The sequence below is a fragment of the Balaenoptera acutorostrata genome, chromosome 10 (genome assembly GCF_949987535.1).
Source record: "Balaenoptera acutorostrata chromosome 10, mBalAcu1.1, whole genome shotgun sequence".
NCBI classification, from domain to species: domain Eukaryota; kingdom Metazoa; phylum Chordata; class Mammalia; order Artiodactyla; family Balaenopteridae; genus Balaenoptera; species Balaenoptera acutorostrata.
This window is the reverse complement of record NC_080073.1, coordinates 5676689-5692308: the sequence shown is the minus strand read 5'-3', so window position 1 is coordinate 5692308 and position 15620 is coordinate 5676689. Positions and strand designations below refer to the sequence as shown.

Sequence of the window (15620 nt, the reverse complement as noted above, 5' to 3'; positions counted from 1 at the left end):
GACAACATTTGGAATAAGGATCATCAATTTGACGGAAGTACTGTACTGATGTTAAATTTCCTGAATTTGGTGACTGTACTGTGGTTATGTAAGAGAATGTCCTTGTTCTTAGGAAACACGTACTGAAGTATCTGGCCTAAAGGGGACGTGATATCTGTGACCTACTCTCTAATAGTTCCGAAAAAAATATATAATATGGCGTATTTACACATACAGAGGGAGCAGCGGTTCTCAAAGTGGGATCCCTTTGGGAGGGGCATCAGCATCACCAGGAACTTGCTAGAAATACAGATTCTTGGGCTCCATCCTAGACCTCCCAGATCAGCTGTCTTGTCTGTTCTAACAAGCCCTCCAGAGGATTCTGCTGCTCACTAGCTTTTGAAAACCACGGATACAAAATGATAAAACAAGTGTGGCGAAACATTTCTGGGGAAAGGGCATATGGCAGTTTTCTGGATCATTACTGACACTTCTCTGTACCTTTGAAATTGTTTCAAAATAAAATTGAACAATAACAACAACAAAAAGGTTACCCTATGTAGAGATGTGGAAAGGAAGAGACCCTGGGGGCAAGGAGGCAAATCAAAGAACTCCTGCAGCGACCTTCAAAGAGGTGGTGGGATTCAAGCCTCGGCTGCTGCAGCTCCAGGGCAGGGTGAGGGGCGGGGTGTCTGGCCTGCACAGTCTTCCAACAGCGAATCTCCTTCCTGTAGAAAGCACGGGCATGAAGCCTACTGACCTGAATATGAGAGTCTGGCAATCTCTATAAACAGGTCTTCCTCAGAAAAGCTTTCGGGGAGCATGAGGAAAGCAGCGGTCACAGCACTCTTCAGATTTTTATCCAGGGCTGACCTGAGAGTGACATTCTCATTCATTGCTACGATTTTCACCTGGAAAAAGCAGAACATTCAGAAGAAAAATTCCAGAAGTGGAGTATTGCCCAATCTATGTGTTTATACATACACTGAAACTGTCCTAAACACTTAGCCCTGAAGATCTTTGAGTATTAGGCCAGTTGACATGAAATATTATTCTAATAAGCGATTCCGGAGTCTCCTGTTTTAAGTCCAAATCAGAGAACTCGTGACATAGGAAAGAAAAACAAATATTGTTCTTAAATGAGGAAACTCAACATGAGTTTTGAAAAAGAAGTCAGCACAAAATGGACTAAATGACCTTTGGGAAATTTAGTATTTTTTAATTTTTTAATCTCATTGTTCTTCACTTAATTTTATGGTGGACAAAGGCATTTTACTTCTTTATTTAGAACTCACCTCTGTTCTTAACCATACATAACCTAAGCAGGTCATGCTCTATTTTGAGCTGATTTTGAATGTGACTAAGGAAAAGGGAAAGAAAATTAGCTATAGTAGAATCTGCTGTCTTTGACTTCTCCCATCAAGATACAAATTGCTCCAGTGTGTTCTGATTCGTTTTAAAGACTGCAGACTTCTCCCAATCCATCAAGATACAAATTGCTCCAGTGTGTTCTGATTGGTTTTAAAGACTGCACTGCAGGTAAGAGAATGTGTTCAAGTCCTAGCTCCATCTCTTACTAGCTCTGTGACTATGGGCATCATTCCTTATAAGGAATGCTTATAAGGTTGCTGGGAAGATTAAATGAGATGTTTCATCTGAAGCCGCAGCTGAAGTGAGATTCCTTGTGTGTTTCTTGGTGCACAACGCAAGCGTTTCTCTGAGCCAGGGGTTCTCACCTTTAGTAAGCATCAGAATCTCCTGCAGGGCTTGTTAAACCACATATTATGGGACTTCCCTGGTGGCGCAGTAGTTAAGAATCTGCCTGCCAATGCAAGGGACATGGGTTTGATCCCTGGTCCGGGAAGATCCCACATGCCACGGAGCAACTAAGCCTGTGTGCCACACTCCAGAGCCCACATGCCGCAACTACTGAAGCCCGCGCGCCTAGAGCCCGTGCTCCAAAACGAGAAGCCACCGCAGTGACAGGCCCGTGCACTGCAACTAGAGAAAGCCCGTGCACAGCAACAAAGACCCAACGCAGCCAAAAAAAAAAAAACAACCACATATTATCAGGCCCATCCTCCAGTGTTTCTGACTCAGTAGGCCTGGATGAGGCCTGAAAATGTACATTTCTAACAGGTTCCCAGGTAATGTTGATGCTGCTGGTTCAGGGTCCACATTTTGAGAACCACTGCTCTAAGGTGTATATTTACTTTGAACTAGAATTGCCAAATCGCTCTTTGTAGCGATTGTGCCAATTTGCACTCCTGACATAATCTTAAACTATCATGTTGCTTCTGATTGATTTTCTCAACAAGCAAAGGGTCTAGAAATCCCTAATAAGGACACGCATGTATCTGAAATGTAACCACCATCTCTAAATAATTTAGTGCTGTCACCACATTTTTCTCGTGTTCTAGAAAGTAGGGCTTAAATTGCCTTTTATTTATCAAATATAGATAATTTTTGACAAAATTCAGATGGCACATAAAAGACACATACAGTATGAGAAACTCCAAACTAAAATTTTATTAGATAGCAAGGAAAGACAGGAATGATGTATATCCCCAAGTACAGTTTCTTCTCTAATTTTTTTTTATTAATTGTGAAAAGCAATATTAGAAAACATACCTATTTTATAAATCTGGCTTAAGAACCTAAAATCTGTCTTTTACCTTTTGTCCCTACTTTTTTTTAAGGGAATATTTATAACGTACTAACCTCTCATGTGATAGGTAAGCTACTTAATTCCATACTACTGCCTCCTCCCTCTTAATTACAAGGACTTAATGGCCCTGAATTAAGCCTTGCAGCACTTGGGTGAGTTCAGTACTATTGCGAACATCTGCAGATAGTCAAAGCAAGGAGCAGTCCAGAAGCATGATCTGCCCAAGGTTGCATAATGAGTTGATGGCAAAAATCAGGGTAACACCCTTGTACTTGGCAAATCCAGCTCTAAATATTTTGAGTTATCCTCATGCATTCTGTTCTTGTTAACTTTTAATTTTGAAAGATGATTAAAACAAAATTTAAGGTCCTATAATAATTCCTATGTCTATTCCTTGAATAACGTTCCCAAGCCTTATACTCTATACAGAATCAAGGATCTAGGAGGGCAACCTCCTCATCTCACTAACGGGGAAACTGAGGCCCAGAGGGTTAAAAGATCTCCCCACGAGGAACAGTGGCACACCGTACCAGGACCCAGGATTCGTGAAGTGAGCCTGTGAAGCCTGTTTACTTCCAAATTCCTATTCTTCATCCTCATTCACCAGGTCCTGCTCAATAATTCTTCACCCTCTTTTGTGTGTGTGTGTGGGGGGGGGGGGGAACTTTTTACAGAAACTCAATGAAAATAGAAGTTATTTTGAGATACTAACAAAGATGCAAAGGAAAGAGTAAGTTTGGGGAAATTTTCCTTTTCAATGAAATACCCACGTTCTCCAAGAAAGTGTCTACGTAAGGTTGTTAAAAAAAAAAAAAAAAGGCAGTCTGTTTGCTACTTAAGGTTAAGAGAGTGAAAATAAAAGCATCCTTACTCAAAGGAAAAATGTCTATTCAGAAGACTCTGCTACTGTGCTGATCTGGTTCTCCAGTGTAAGGTGAACTAGGAACTTGTCTCAGAAGCACTGTTATTTGTTGTTCAGAGTGAAAAGCCAGTGAACTCTTGGGACACTGCCAGAGAGGCCTGGGAAAAAAAGAAAGTCCTCAGATTTGTGAATAGCTGTTTGTATCTTACTGGGAATGCCCCGAACTGAACCACAGATATAGCATTAGCACTACTGCCAAGGGGAAAATCTTTACTGGAGAGAGGAAGGGGCAACACTTGAAGGGACTTTCAAAAGCCCAACTTGAGAGATTTGTGAGTACCTTTCAAGATAGAAAAAAAGAGAAAGTCACATGTGGTCTCCTCTATAATAGTCACATGGAGACAGAGCTTGAATTGCAAAGAGTGAAGTTATAGTCACAAAGAACACAGTCCTACCATGTGTTCAAATACTCGACCATTAACCAAATGACACTTCCTGAAGTAGTTTTCCATTCCAAATGAACAGAAAGGCTAATTTTTGCTTAAGGACCAAAAAGAAACAGTGAACATTTGAGCTGGATTAAAAAAAACCTTATCATCTACCTGTTGGACTATGGGCTCTTGAGGCTAGCAATGTGGTGGTTTTTTAAAAAAATTCTTTTGGCATGCACAGAGAAAAAAACTTAGTTGTCTGTTGAATAAGTAAATGAATGGCTTAATCTTTTCATTTCCAAGGCTAGAAGTCCAAAGATTTGCTCTCAGCCGGGCAGAGCCAAGACTAGTAAGCCAGGCTTTCCAAGTCCCATTCAGGGACCTTTTATACCACTGGGATTTTACTATCTACAAAAAAGTAAATCAACAAAGTTACAATATGGTGATGCTTGCAAACTGTGAATATACTAACAACCACTGAATTGTACACTTTAAAGCGCTGAATTATACGGTATGTGATTATATCTCAGTAAACCTGTTATAAAAAGCTATATGACTAGCAAGTAAAAGAGAAAATATATTGGAATGAATACATTAAAATAAATTAAAATCCTCTTAACAAGGTGGCAAAATACCATTGTTTGCCAATGTGAATGCTTTAAAAATTCAAGCCATATTATCTATACATGAAATACAAAACAACATGAAATACAAAAATCCAACTTACATTAAATAAATTAGAGAAGTGAAAATACTACTTTAGACTTCTTCTGACTTAAAAAAAGATTGGCCACAACAAGGCTCTATTAAATACTTTTCATGTTTCTTGACTTGGAAAACTGCTTGGTAAATAACTCAAACTTAAAGCTGCACTAGAAGTAAAAATGGGTTATCTCCTCAATTATGAGGTAAGATAATGGTAAAGTATGGTAGAAATTTAATTTGCACTCAACTTTTTCCAGAAATGTCCATCTTTTTAATCAAAGTACTCCTTTATATATTTTTTTGATAGTAAACTTTTTGTTTTAGAGCAGGTTAAGGTTCACAGCAAAACCAAATGGAAAGTACAGAGAGTCCCCATATATCCTCTGCATATTCCTTTTAAAGACTTAAATTGCTAGTGACTGAGAAATTCTACTCTATTTGCCATATGGAAGATAATTTTAGAGATTTAGACAATATAATTTAATGTAACTCGTTTTAAAACACATAAAAACAAAAAATTCACACTCATTCTCACAATTCTTTCTTAAGACAGTCACCCATTATTTTTGTCCAAAATGCTACCAACCCTTTCGTTTCATCGGATTTGTTTCATCGAGTTTGATTAATATTTGCTGCCACCTAGAGGTAAAAATAGTTAGTTTAAAGATAGTTATCCTAAGAATTCTCCAGTTAACAGTGATTTCTGCGGGAAAGGGAAACTGGAGGCAGGTGTGGGTGGAAGAGTTAATTCACCCATTTATGATTTTTGATTTTTTAAAATCGTGTCATATTCAACACCTCAAACGGTTTTTAAGATTGTTTAATTTTCTTGTGCTAGAAGCTTCTTAATAAGTCTGAGGGGCAGTCACTGTTATAAAGAACATTTTCTTCTCCAAGTTAGCTGAGAAATGCAGTTTTGTATGATCTGAGTGCAGCTGTCACTACTTGCCTTGAATTGATGTTTTTATTTTTGTAGGATACATGACATTTCGATGAAATGTGAAGTCATTTCCAGTGCTTACATTCTGAGATTTCATGGCATTATAGTTTTCTACAGCCTATTTCTAAAAAAACTTGAACTATTCCAAGCACAAAACATAGTTCAGAGAATAATATAACATTTTCACATTCAATATCTCATTTTATCTCAAAATAACTCTGAGACAGGTGAGGACAGAGAGAAGAGAAAGATTGTTTCCTGAGTGTCTACTAGATGCCGGACATTTTAGATCTCGGCATTTCTCAAACACCTTTTGAGGTCGGTGTCACTGACCTTGTCCCCAGGTGAGGGTGTCACAAGGCCCAGGGAGATTAAGTCACTGGTGCAGGGTCACACAGCTGGGGAGTGTCAGAGCTGGGACCCAAACCCCAGTTCTGTCTGATTCTAAAACACCTGTGTCCTTTCCAGCATTACCATTCTGCTTCCAATTTTCAACATCTTTGTGAAGTAGGCAGGGCAAGGATTGCTATTCCCATTCTACAGAGAAACTACCTGAGGTTCAGAAAGGTAAAACAACTTGCCTAAGATCACATAAACAGCTAATAAGTAGCAGGAATGAATAAGGCCCAAGGCTTCTAATTCCACGTTCATTAATCTTCCCATCAAACTACGTATTTTGTATATTTAAAAAGAAACTTGGAAAGAAAAGGAATATCTACAAATTTCCAATTACATTTATTTGCTTAATTATGAGGCTTACTAGTTATCCAGCCTAGAAATGAGAAATTCATCTACATAAATATGAAAGTAAATCAGTAAGCCTATTGTTTCCAGACTTAAAACGTGTTTGTTTTTTGTTTTTTTTAGAAATTCACGTTCGTTTATTTATTTATTTATTTATTTATTTATTTATTTATCTATGACTGTGTTGAGTCTTCGTTTCTGTACGAGGGCCCCCTCTAGTTGCGGCAAGTGGGGACCACTCTTCATTGCGGTGCGCGGGCCTCTCACCATCGCGGCCTCTCTTGCTGCGGAGCACAGGCTCCAGACGCGCAGGCTCAGCAACTGTGGCTCACGGGCCCGGCCGCTCTGCAGCATGCGGGATCTTCCCAGACCAGGGCTTGAACCCGTGTCCCCTGCATTGGCAGGCAGACTCTCAACCACTGCACCACCAGGGAAGCCCTTAAAACGTGTTTTTTACTGAAGTAAAAATTATATACTGTACAGTAAAGCAAACAAATCTAATCAGCACGGCTTGACAAATTTTTACACATGGATGTACCCATGTAACTATCACCCTGATCAAATGCTTCTGTATGTCTTAATGACCTACGCTGTTAAACTTTAAGCCCAGATACAAGGCAAGAGAATCGGAACCTCCCACATATATCAACAGATTTTATGACACAACCAAGCAAGCTAGGACTGTATAAACTTCTCTAATTTCTTGCCGTAGCTGACAAAAAAGGAGCAGCACAGTCACCCAAGAGAGGCATTTGGGAAAAATTCCTGAACGCTCTTTGGGACCCAAGACCCTCTGACAGCACAGAGAAAATTCTTCCTTGCTGGGAGATAAGCAACTGTGACAACTGCGAATAGTTCTTTTTTTTTTTTTTAATTTTATTTTTTTAATTTTTTTGGCTGCACTGGGTCTTAGTTGTGGCACGTGGGATCCTCACTGCGGCATGCAGGATCTTTCATTGCAGCGTGCAGGCTTCTCTCTAGTTGTGGCATGCGTGTTTCCTCTCTCTAGTTGTGGAGCGTGGGCTCCAGAGCGTGTGGACTCTGTAGTCTGCAGCATGCGGGCTCTCTTGTTGAGGCGCGCGAGCTCAATAGTTGTGGCACGCGGGCTTAGTTGCCCTGCGGCATGTGGGATCTTAGTTCCCCGATCAGGGATCAAACCTGAGTCCCCTTCGTTGGAAAGTGAATTCTTTACCACTGGACCACCAGGGAAATCCTCAAATAGTTCTTAAACTATGAAAATACCCCTTCTCAGAAAAAAGACTCTACAACTGCAAAAAAAAAGAAACCTGATATTTGCGAATGCGAGTCAAAAGTTCAAGTCCACTCGACTTTTTTCCTGTTTTCTCTTTGTTTCCATTTCTAGTAAAGCCGGAGGAGAAGCCTGCCCCTACAGCCTCCTCCAGCAACGCCCCAAACGAGGGTAGGGCCTGAGGAGGAGAATAAAGGGGATCAGAGTCCACTCGCCTCAGAATGATGACCTGTCTCATTCATTTATTCAACAAATATTTGCTGAATGCGTACTACATGCCAGGCATCGTCCCAGGCAGTGTTGGGACAAATCACTGGACAAACAGTGCCCCATGGCCCTTGCATTCCAGAAGAGGCGGCGATCTGGGGAGGCTGACAGAGGCTCCACCAAGGCACTGGACACCTCTTCTGCCATCCTCCCCGGCCAAACGGACTGACCCTGAACCTGATCCATTCAGACAACTGGAGAATCTTGAGAGGGAGGGAGGGAGCAGGGTAGGTAATACCTGGATACTGTTTGGCAACAAATTCTGTAGGGAGGGAAAGGAGTGTGAAACTCACTTCTGTGTCATCGCAATCACAAAGATCAAAGGAAGGTGAGGTTCAGAGAGGACAGGCATCCCTAATAAAACACTCACTCACCGGTTTTTGGAGTCGTCCAGCAATGTATAAGTTATTCCAGTTGAGGAGATCTTCAATCAAAACACTAGTGCTAATGATGCCATATTTGATAAGCTGGAAAAGAAAAGAAATGGGCATGAAAAATAGCAAAATACCACACGGATGCTTATGCAAGTACAAAACATAAAGAAATAAAATAAATTTCTGACCAGAGCAGAAGCTTGATTTCCAAAGCCACTCCAACTGCCTACCTTGTAAAAATACACATCTCCACAAAATCTTTTGCAAAGGATTAGTTTCCAAGACTGTGTGTTTCCTCAGGTATTCGAGGTGAAGTGACCACTGTTTTAACTCAGGCTCTGGTGACGTTAGAGGCAGAGTGGCTCTTAGAGGCTGTCTGGTACTGGTCCTCAGTGGACTGGAAATAAAAAAACTGGTCCTTCACCACAGACACTTCGAGAAGTGATAATATAGTTCACGTTTCTCGTTTGAGAAATAAGAAACCTGAAGCTCAGAGAGAATAAACGATGTGCCCGAGATGGTACCACAGATGGCAGAGTTAAACTAGGTCCCTGAATTTCAGTCTGGGCTTCCAATGCTTGTTTCATTACAAAGCACAAGAAATTTTCTTTAACCTTTTCACTGACATCCTTTACACGGTGAATTTCTCTTTCACTACAGACTATTTCAAACACTTTTGTAATCACAAAGCAACATTCAAAAATAAAACCTCTTTATCAGTGCTGAACACATGGAATTATGGTCAAGCTCATTTCAATAGTAATTCACGCAAACCCTGAATGCAGTTGTTCCAGGTTATGAAATCCCATTTGCTTCAACAAATATCTTCAGACTCACTTCACTGAACTTCAGTACCCAAACAGCCTTCTCAGGCTGCAAATATCTAAAAAGTAGCTAAAGAATTGCAATTAAAAAGTACAGTCCCTCTGGCACATAATTATGCCCAAACATTGGGTTACTGGAGCTTGTAATATGATTTGAAACTACTAATTAGAGATCGGCTCAGCATAATATTAATACGGAGAAAGAACAAAGCTACGCGTCCGGCAGGACTAGAGTGGATGTGCAAGGTTGGGCTGAATAACCTTCTTCCCTCCACTCTGGCCATAGTATTGCAGACAGCCCTTCTTGCTGCAGGCGCGTAACAGCTGAGAGGTAATGGGTCTGTCACTAACTAGCTGCAAGACCTTAGGGAGGTCATTTCCTCTCTCTGAACCTTGGTTTCCTCAGCTGCAAACCACAGGTGGCGTCGGATGGGACCTTAACCAGAAAAGTAAATGTATGGCCCAAAGATGTCACCAATCAATCACAGCACTCATTCCTGCCACGTTCAGATAGGTCTTCAAAATCCTTCTCAAGTCAGTACTCCAACCTCCTGCCCTTCGAAGTGTGGTCCATTGACCAGGAGCACCAGCATCACCAGATGCAGAATATCAGGCTCCAGTCCAGACCAACTGAATCAGAATCTGCATTTCAAAAAGAGCCTCGGGTGACTCGTCTGTACATCAAAGGATGACTGCTCTAAGCCATCAGCAGCAGGGAGCAAAGCCGGCACAGCCAGCCATCCTCAGCCCAGCTGACCTCTAGGAGGTGTCTGACTCAGTTCCCCACTGGTCCTCTCAGACTGGGGTCCTGCCTAGTTCCTGGAAGCCCTTTTAGAGCCTGGGCCCTCCATATGAAAGACGGCTGGGCAGCGTTCCTGCTGTCACACAACCCTCTGCTGGGATCCGGGTTCTCACCTGCTCTCCAATACCCCTCATCAAATTCCACCCACCCGATGGCAACAAGGGGCACCACATGCTCCCATCTACCTATGAAACCCTCTCCTATGATACCCTCTTCACTTCCAACTTCTTTCTGGGAGTGTCTGCCCCTCTGTATGTAGATAAGATTAATTTCCACCCTGATCCACAGTGGGCCTGCCTATTCCTCCCACTGCCCAAACCAGTGGTTCTCAAAGTTTGTTTCAGGCCAGTAGCATCAGCAACACTTGAAAGCTTGTTAGAAATGCAAATCTTTGTTGCTAAGAGAGTAAACCTTAAAAGTTCTCATCACCAGAAAAAAAAAATTGTAAATACATGTGGTGATGGATGTGACCTAGACTTACTGTGGTGATCACCTCACTATATATATATATATAAATATCAAATCATTACGTTGCACACTTAAAACTACTACAATGTTATATGACAATTACCGCTCAGTTTTTAAAAAATGCAAATCCTCAAACCCTACCCCAGACCTACTGAATCAGGAACTCTGGGGGTGGGACCCAGCCATCTGTGTGTCCTAAAGGCACTCCAGGTGATTTTGATGCACACTAAAATTTGAGAACCAGAAAAAATTTGGCCAAAGGCAAAAAACAAAAACAGTCACATTCACCACCTTCATCCAGCAAAAGTGTGAACATTTCCTAACTGTAAGAACACATTTATTTAGCTGGTATTCTATTAACAAAGGTTAATAACCACCCAAGTGAGACGAAGGCCCGCTGTCACTTACCCTCCCATCACACATGATCAATGGGTTGTAGTAAACCCCGGCGCCGTAGTTATTCTGGACAGTGGTGATAAACCTGGGCCCCAAAACTTTTAGGAAAGAGTAATGGTTCCAATTTTTCTTCAGGTTTTTTGAATGCCATGCAACAGGGTCATCGACAGTGAACACGAAGTCCAGCATGGCATTCTGGGAGGGGAAGGAAAGAGAATAATTTTAGTTTTAATTCCTAGAAAGGCACCTAGGCAGAGTGGAAAGCTCTAAGACTCTATGCTGCTGTGATTAACAGCAGACCCAGGGTTGTCATCAGAAACTTAAGCAAGTCTCTGGAACCAATCTGAGCTTCGTTTTTGTCAACGCACATAATAACAGTAACACTTATGGAAGTGATGTTCCAGACCTCTTTTAAACACTTTATTTATTATACATATAGTAACTCTTTTTAGCCTCAAAACAATCCTACAAGGTAGGTACTGTCATTATCCCATTTTCATAGGAAAGGAAACCAAGGCACAGAGTAAGTTCCTTGCCCAAGGACACATGGCTAATGAGTGACAGACATAATCTGGTTCCAAATTCTGTGCTGGACCACTATGCTACACTGTCTTTCACCTAAATCTAGTTAAACGTGCCCTACTTTTCTCCTAGATCAAATAACACCATATGGACAAGCTCTATAAAGCGTTATGTAAAGGTAAATGTTATTTTAACTCTCACCCATTCACCAACCACTCACTGAGCACCTACGATGAGCTCTGATAGGTCCTGGGATAGAGGTAAAGACCTCAAAGTCTACTGGGGAGAATAGACAGGTTGCTAGCAAAAGGGCTTGGTAGGAGAACACAAAATGCACTAATTTCACTCAGAATGGGGTCAGAGAAGAAGGAAGAATTTTCCTACAGGTTCATGTTCTTCCAGACTCTGATAAGTCTGAGTCTTAAAAGAATGTGCAAGAGTTAAGTGGGCTTGGTGAAATACTAGGAGGCCTGAGGAAGGGAGGGAGTACTGTTAGAGGAAAACACTCTTGTGGAGATGAGAGCCGGTAGGACTGGAATGGGATGCAGGCAGGGGAGTGGCGGGAGATGGGACCAGAGAGGGAGGCTGGTTGCCACGCTAAGAAGTGTTCCTGCAGTAGAAAGGGAGGAGGAGAGACTAAAGGATGGAACACCACACGAGGCTAACTGCCACTAAGGCACTGAGGGCAGGGGCTCATCTGGGAGAGACTTAGGTGCTGGAGTTTACTTGTTAACTTGTAGGGAATGAGGGTGAGGGAAAAAGAAGGACCTTTTCTTGGAGGGAATTCCAGGTCTGCTCAAAGGAAAATCTACACAGGAAAATGAAGAGGCGGCTAGAGAATCAGGAGGCCAAGGCCTGTTCTGAGTTTCCCACAGTGTGATCCACAAATCAGTGGTGATACTTAAGATTTGGGGTGGACATGTTCTTTAAAAATTTATGTTAATGTATGTTACAAGAAAATAACTAGCCTATTGCAAACTACAATGAGGTTGCCCAAACCATATGCCCCAAATCTGTAATTTCTCATATGCTGTCAATTTAAGGAAAACTATTACTTAAATACTAGTATAGGTGGGAAACAGGAAACCCAAGCAACGGTACAGACGGCCTCACCAGGAAGCGAACAGACGAAGGTTAACTGAAAGACAGATTACAGCCAGGTGTCCAAATCCACGAGGCCCTACTGCAAACTGCACACTACCATTTCCTTCATTTATTAAAGAAACCCAGTCCAGAACATGAGTTGCACAGACAGAAAACATCTCTATCTAGACTCCTGCTCCTTTTACATTAATTCAGCAAGAGCTCAAAAGCTGTATCAAAGTCAATTAAAAGTCTCATTTAAATGAAAAATATCTGCCTGCCACTTGTCTGCTATGTCTTGAATCTTGTCGCCACCTTGGAAGCAAAGTTTTTTTTCCATTTGCAGAAGAAAAAAAAAAAAACTGCAATCACAAGGAAAACTGTACCCTCACTACTGTTGTGCTCAGCCAACTCCGAAGAGAACAATGCCTAGCCCTAAACAGACTCTTGTTAAATGTCCTGAGCAGGGGCAAATATACTGGTCATCACTAACTTCTGCTGTTAGTTAACGTCACTGCACATGCCCTGACCCTACAATCAGTCCGTCAGCTTCCCGAAGTCAGGAGAATCATTTTGTATTTTCTCCTACAGCCAGAGACGTGATTCTCAAGCTTGGCTGCGTAGTAGAATCACCTGGGAAGTTTTAAAAATTCCTGAAGCCCAGGCTCATCTCAGACCAATTAAATCTCAATCTCCGCAGTTGGAACCCAGATATCAGTATTTTTTTAAACTTCCCAGAAAACTCCAATGTTCAGCCAAGGCTGGGAACACTGAACTAGCTCCTGGCAAATATTTCTTTTCCTTTCTTCCATCTTGTCCCCGCATTAGCTCTTCCCTCCGCATGATTGCACCTCCCGCTCTAGACCTAAGCTGACTCCTACGTATCTTCAAAACTCAGCTCACGCTGTCGTTCTACTAGGAGCACTTCTGTACGGTTTGTACTTTGCCAGTTGATACGTGGAGTGCGCAGAACAGACAGGCAGCTCTAGGGCTCTGGAGGGACCGAAGGCAAAGGGAACTCGTGAGAACATTCCCAGCGTGGGGCCGACCCGGGCTCACCTTCTGGTCTGAGCTGGGTCCCGCCTGGCGGTACACCCCCGAGCCGTAGGCGAAAGCCAGGCTCAGCTCCTCGGGGAAGTGAGACAGGATCTTGCGAAAGGCCACCCCCGAGCTCTGCAAAGCCTGAAGAGCCATGGGGCCGGGGCTCAGAAAGGGACCCTTGGAGGACAGCAGGCGGGGAACGAGTACCCGCTCAGGGTGGGAGATGGAAGCCGGAGACCGGCCCAGACGGGAGAAGGCTGGAGCCGGGGGCGGGGAGTGGAGAAGCCGGCAAGGACTCGGGGCTGCAGACCAGTCAGACACGAAGCCGGTAGGCACCCGGCAGGGAACCGGGTGGGCGTCGGTCAGGCTGGTCTAGCGCCCACCCCGGGCCACGCCTCCTACACGCACACGTGCTCCGAAGGCGCAAGAGTAAGAGCAGGCGCTCGCGCGCGAGCGGGGACGCGAGGCCTTCGCAGAGACCCCTGGTGGTCGGAGGAGCGCACTGCAGGCTGGCAGCCTGGGACGGTGACCTGGACATGAGTGGGGGAAAGTAACAGCTGATTGAACTGCTTTTGAACCTTAATAATTCTTTTTTGTTCTCGCCTCAAACCACATTTTAATAAGTGACTAGGAAATCATGCGTGTAGTATTGCAGACGATCTTTTTGATGAGGTGAAATTCATATAACCTAAAATTGTACGCTTTCCTATTCAGTGGCATTTACTGCATTCGCAACGTGTGTAACCATGTCTCTATGCAGCTCCAAAACTGCAGAAGATTTTGAAGGTTTAGGAAAACACAAATAAGATTAAAATCACCCCCAATCCCACCATCCAGAGATTATTACTGTTAAGAGTTTGCTGTGTCTTCTTCCCATTAAACCCCTTTTCAAATCCGATAATGGGTATGAAAGTGTTCCATATATGATAAAAACAAAAACAACAACAACAATAACAAAAAGCCTGCACCAAGGTTCTCTGATATTTGTATTTAATTTTAAGGATGGGGAGGAGTATTTGCCCCTTCGTTTGGGGGACTGGGCTCACAAAAGGGCACCTTAAATACAGTTTCTGGGGAAACGGGACCCCAGGTGAAGCGCTCACCTCTTTGTGTATAACTAGAGAAACTTGCTCCAGGTCACAGGGCCATTCAGGATGTAGTCTGAGTCCCCAGACAGAGACTTTTCAGATACTCTTCCCTTCTTCCCTGATGATCATGTCCTCTCAACAATAACAGAAGTAGTAATAGCTAAACTTGGGTAACGGTGATGCACTCACATGCATTTTTCATTGAGTTCCCTCTACTGCCTTGTGGGAGGAAGTGATTGCCTTCATTTTACAGATGAAGCAGCTAAGCGTTAGAGAAAGCAATGTGCTTGGGATCACATCAGCCTGTGGCAAAACTGGAATGAAGAATCTGGCTCCATGTCCTACAATTCCACTCGGTCCTTGAAGGGTTTTGAGCAGGGACCTGTCAGGCTCAAATGTTAGCCTGGATCAGAGTGGGGAAAGAGAGGCAGGGAGACCAGTTAGGAAGCTGTTACCATAGTTTCATTGTGAATTAAGTTGCCTGGCCTGGGGTGATAGAGGCAGGGATGGGATTAATTCAATTTGAAAAATGATTATTGGAATTCAAACTCTGAGGTTAGTGCTGAGGATCAAGATGACTAGGAATGCTGCTTTGCAGGCACTCAGGGTCTATGGAGGAGACAGACAAGCAAACCCAGAATACAACATGCGGTGGTGAAGCTGGGTACCCAGTGCCCTGCAGGACCTATGATGAGGGAGCGTCAATCAGTTCTGGATGTGCAGGGAGAGACCAGAGGAGATTTTGCAGTGATGGCATTTGAGCCAGGCCTTAAAGGATGGGTAGGAGATTATCAAGCAGAAGACAGATGGGAGATTCTACCAAGGAAGGATCGATCAATAGGACAATAATAATAAGTGACAATTGTTTATTTTCTATTCCAAGCATTCTCTATACTTATCTATTCTTTTCATTCCAAAGACCCCTGAGGCAGGTTCTCTTAGACTATCATTTTTCACAAGAGGAAACAGACCACCTAAGAGGAGAAGCAGATTTCCCCAATCCCACAGTTAGGAGTGTGGCAAAGTCAGGGTTTGAACCCAGGGCTCCTGAGCTCCAAAGGCCGAGCTCTTTACCACCTTGTTTCAGAGCCTTCTAAAGTGGGCAGCTTGTGAGGCAAGGGAAGGGCATGGGAAACCAGCTGGTTTTACTCCATCAACCAAGGTTGAGGAGCAGCTA

General features: G+C 42.9%; 1 protein-coding gene across 3 annotated transcripts in view; it reads right to left on the bottom strand.

Moving 5' to 3' along the window:
• The window catches only part of TAMM41 (TAM41 mitochondrial translocator assembly and maintenance homolog), a 56668-nt gene extending 42930 nt beyond the window's left edge, over positions 1-13738 (bottom strand). For 2 of the 3 annotated variants that reach the window (XM_007192587.3, XM_028169154.2), the window contains exons 1-4: positions 13374-13738; positions 10722-10904; positions 8220-8312; positions 740-890 (exon numbers count right to left, since the gene is read on the bottom strand). In XM_007192587.3, the coding sequence (XP_007192649.1) occupies positions 740-890; positions 8220-8312; positions 10722-10904; positions 13374-13508 (562 nt within the window). In that variant the 5' untranslated portion in view covers positions 13509-13738. The remainder of the gene's footprint in view (positions 1-739; positions 891-8219; positions 8313-10721; positions 10905-13373) is intronic. The other variant, XM_028169155.2, reaches the window with a different exon arrangement.
• Between the last annotated feature and the right edge of the window lie 1882 nt (positions 13739-15620).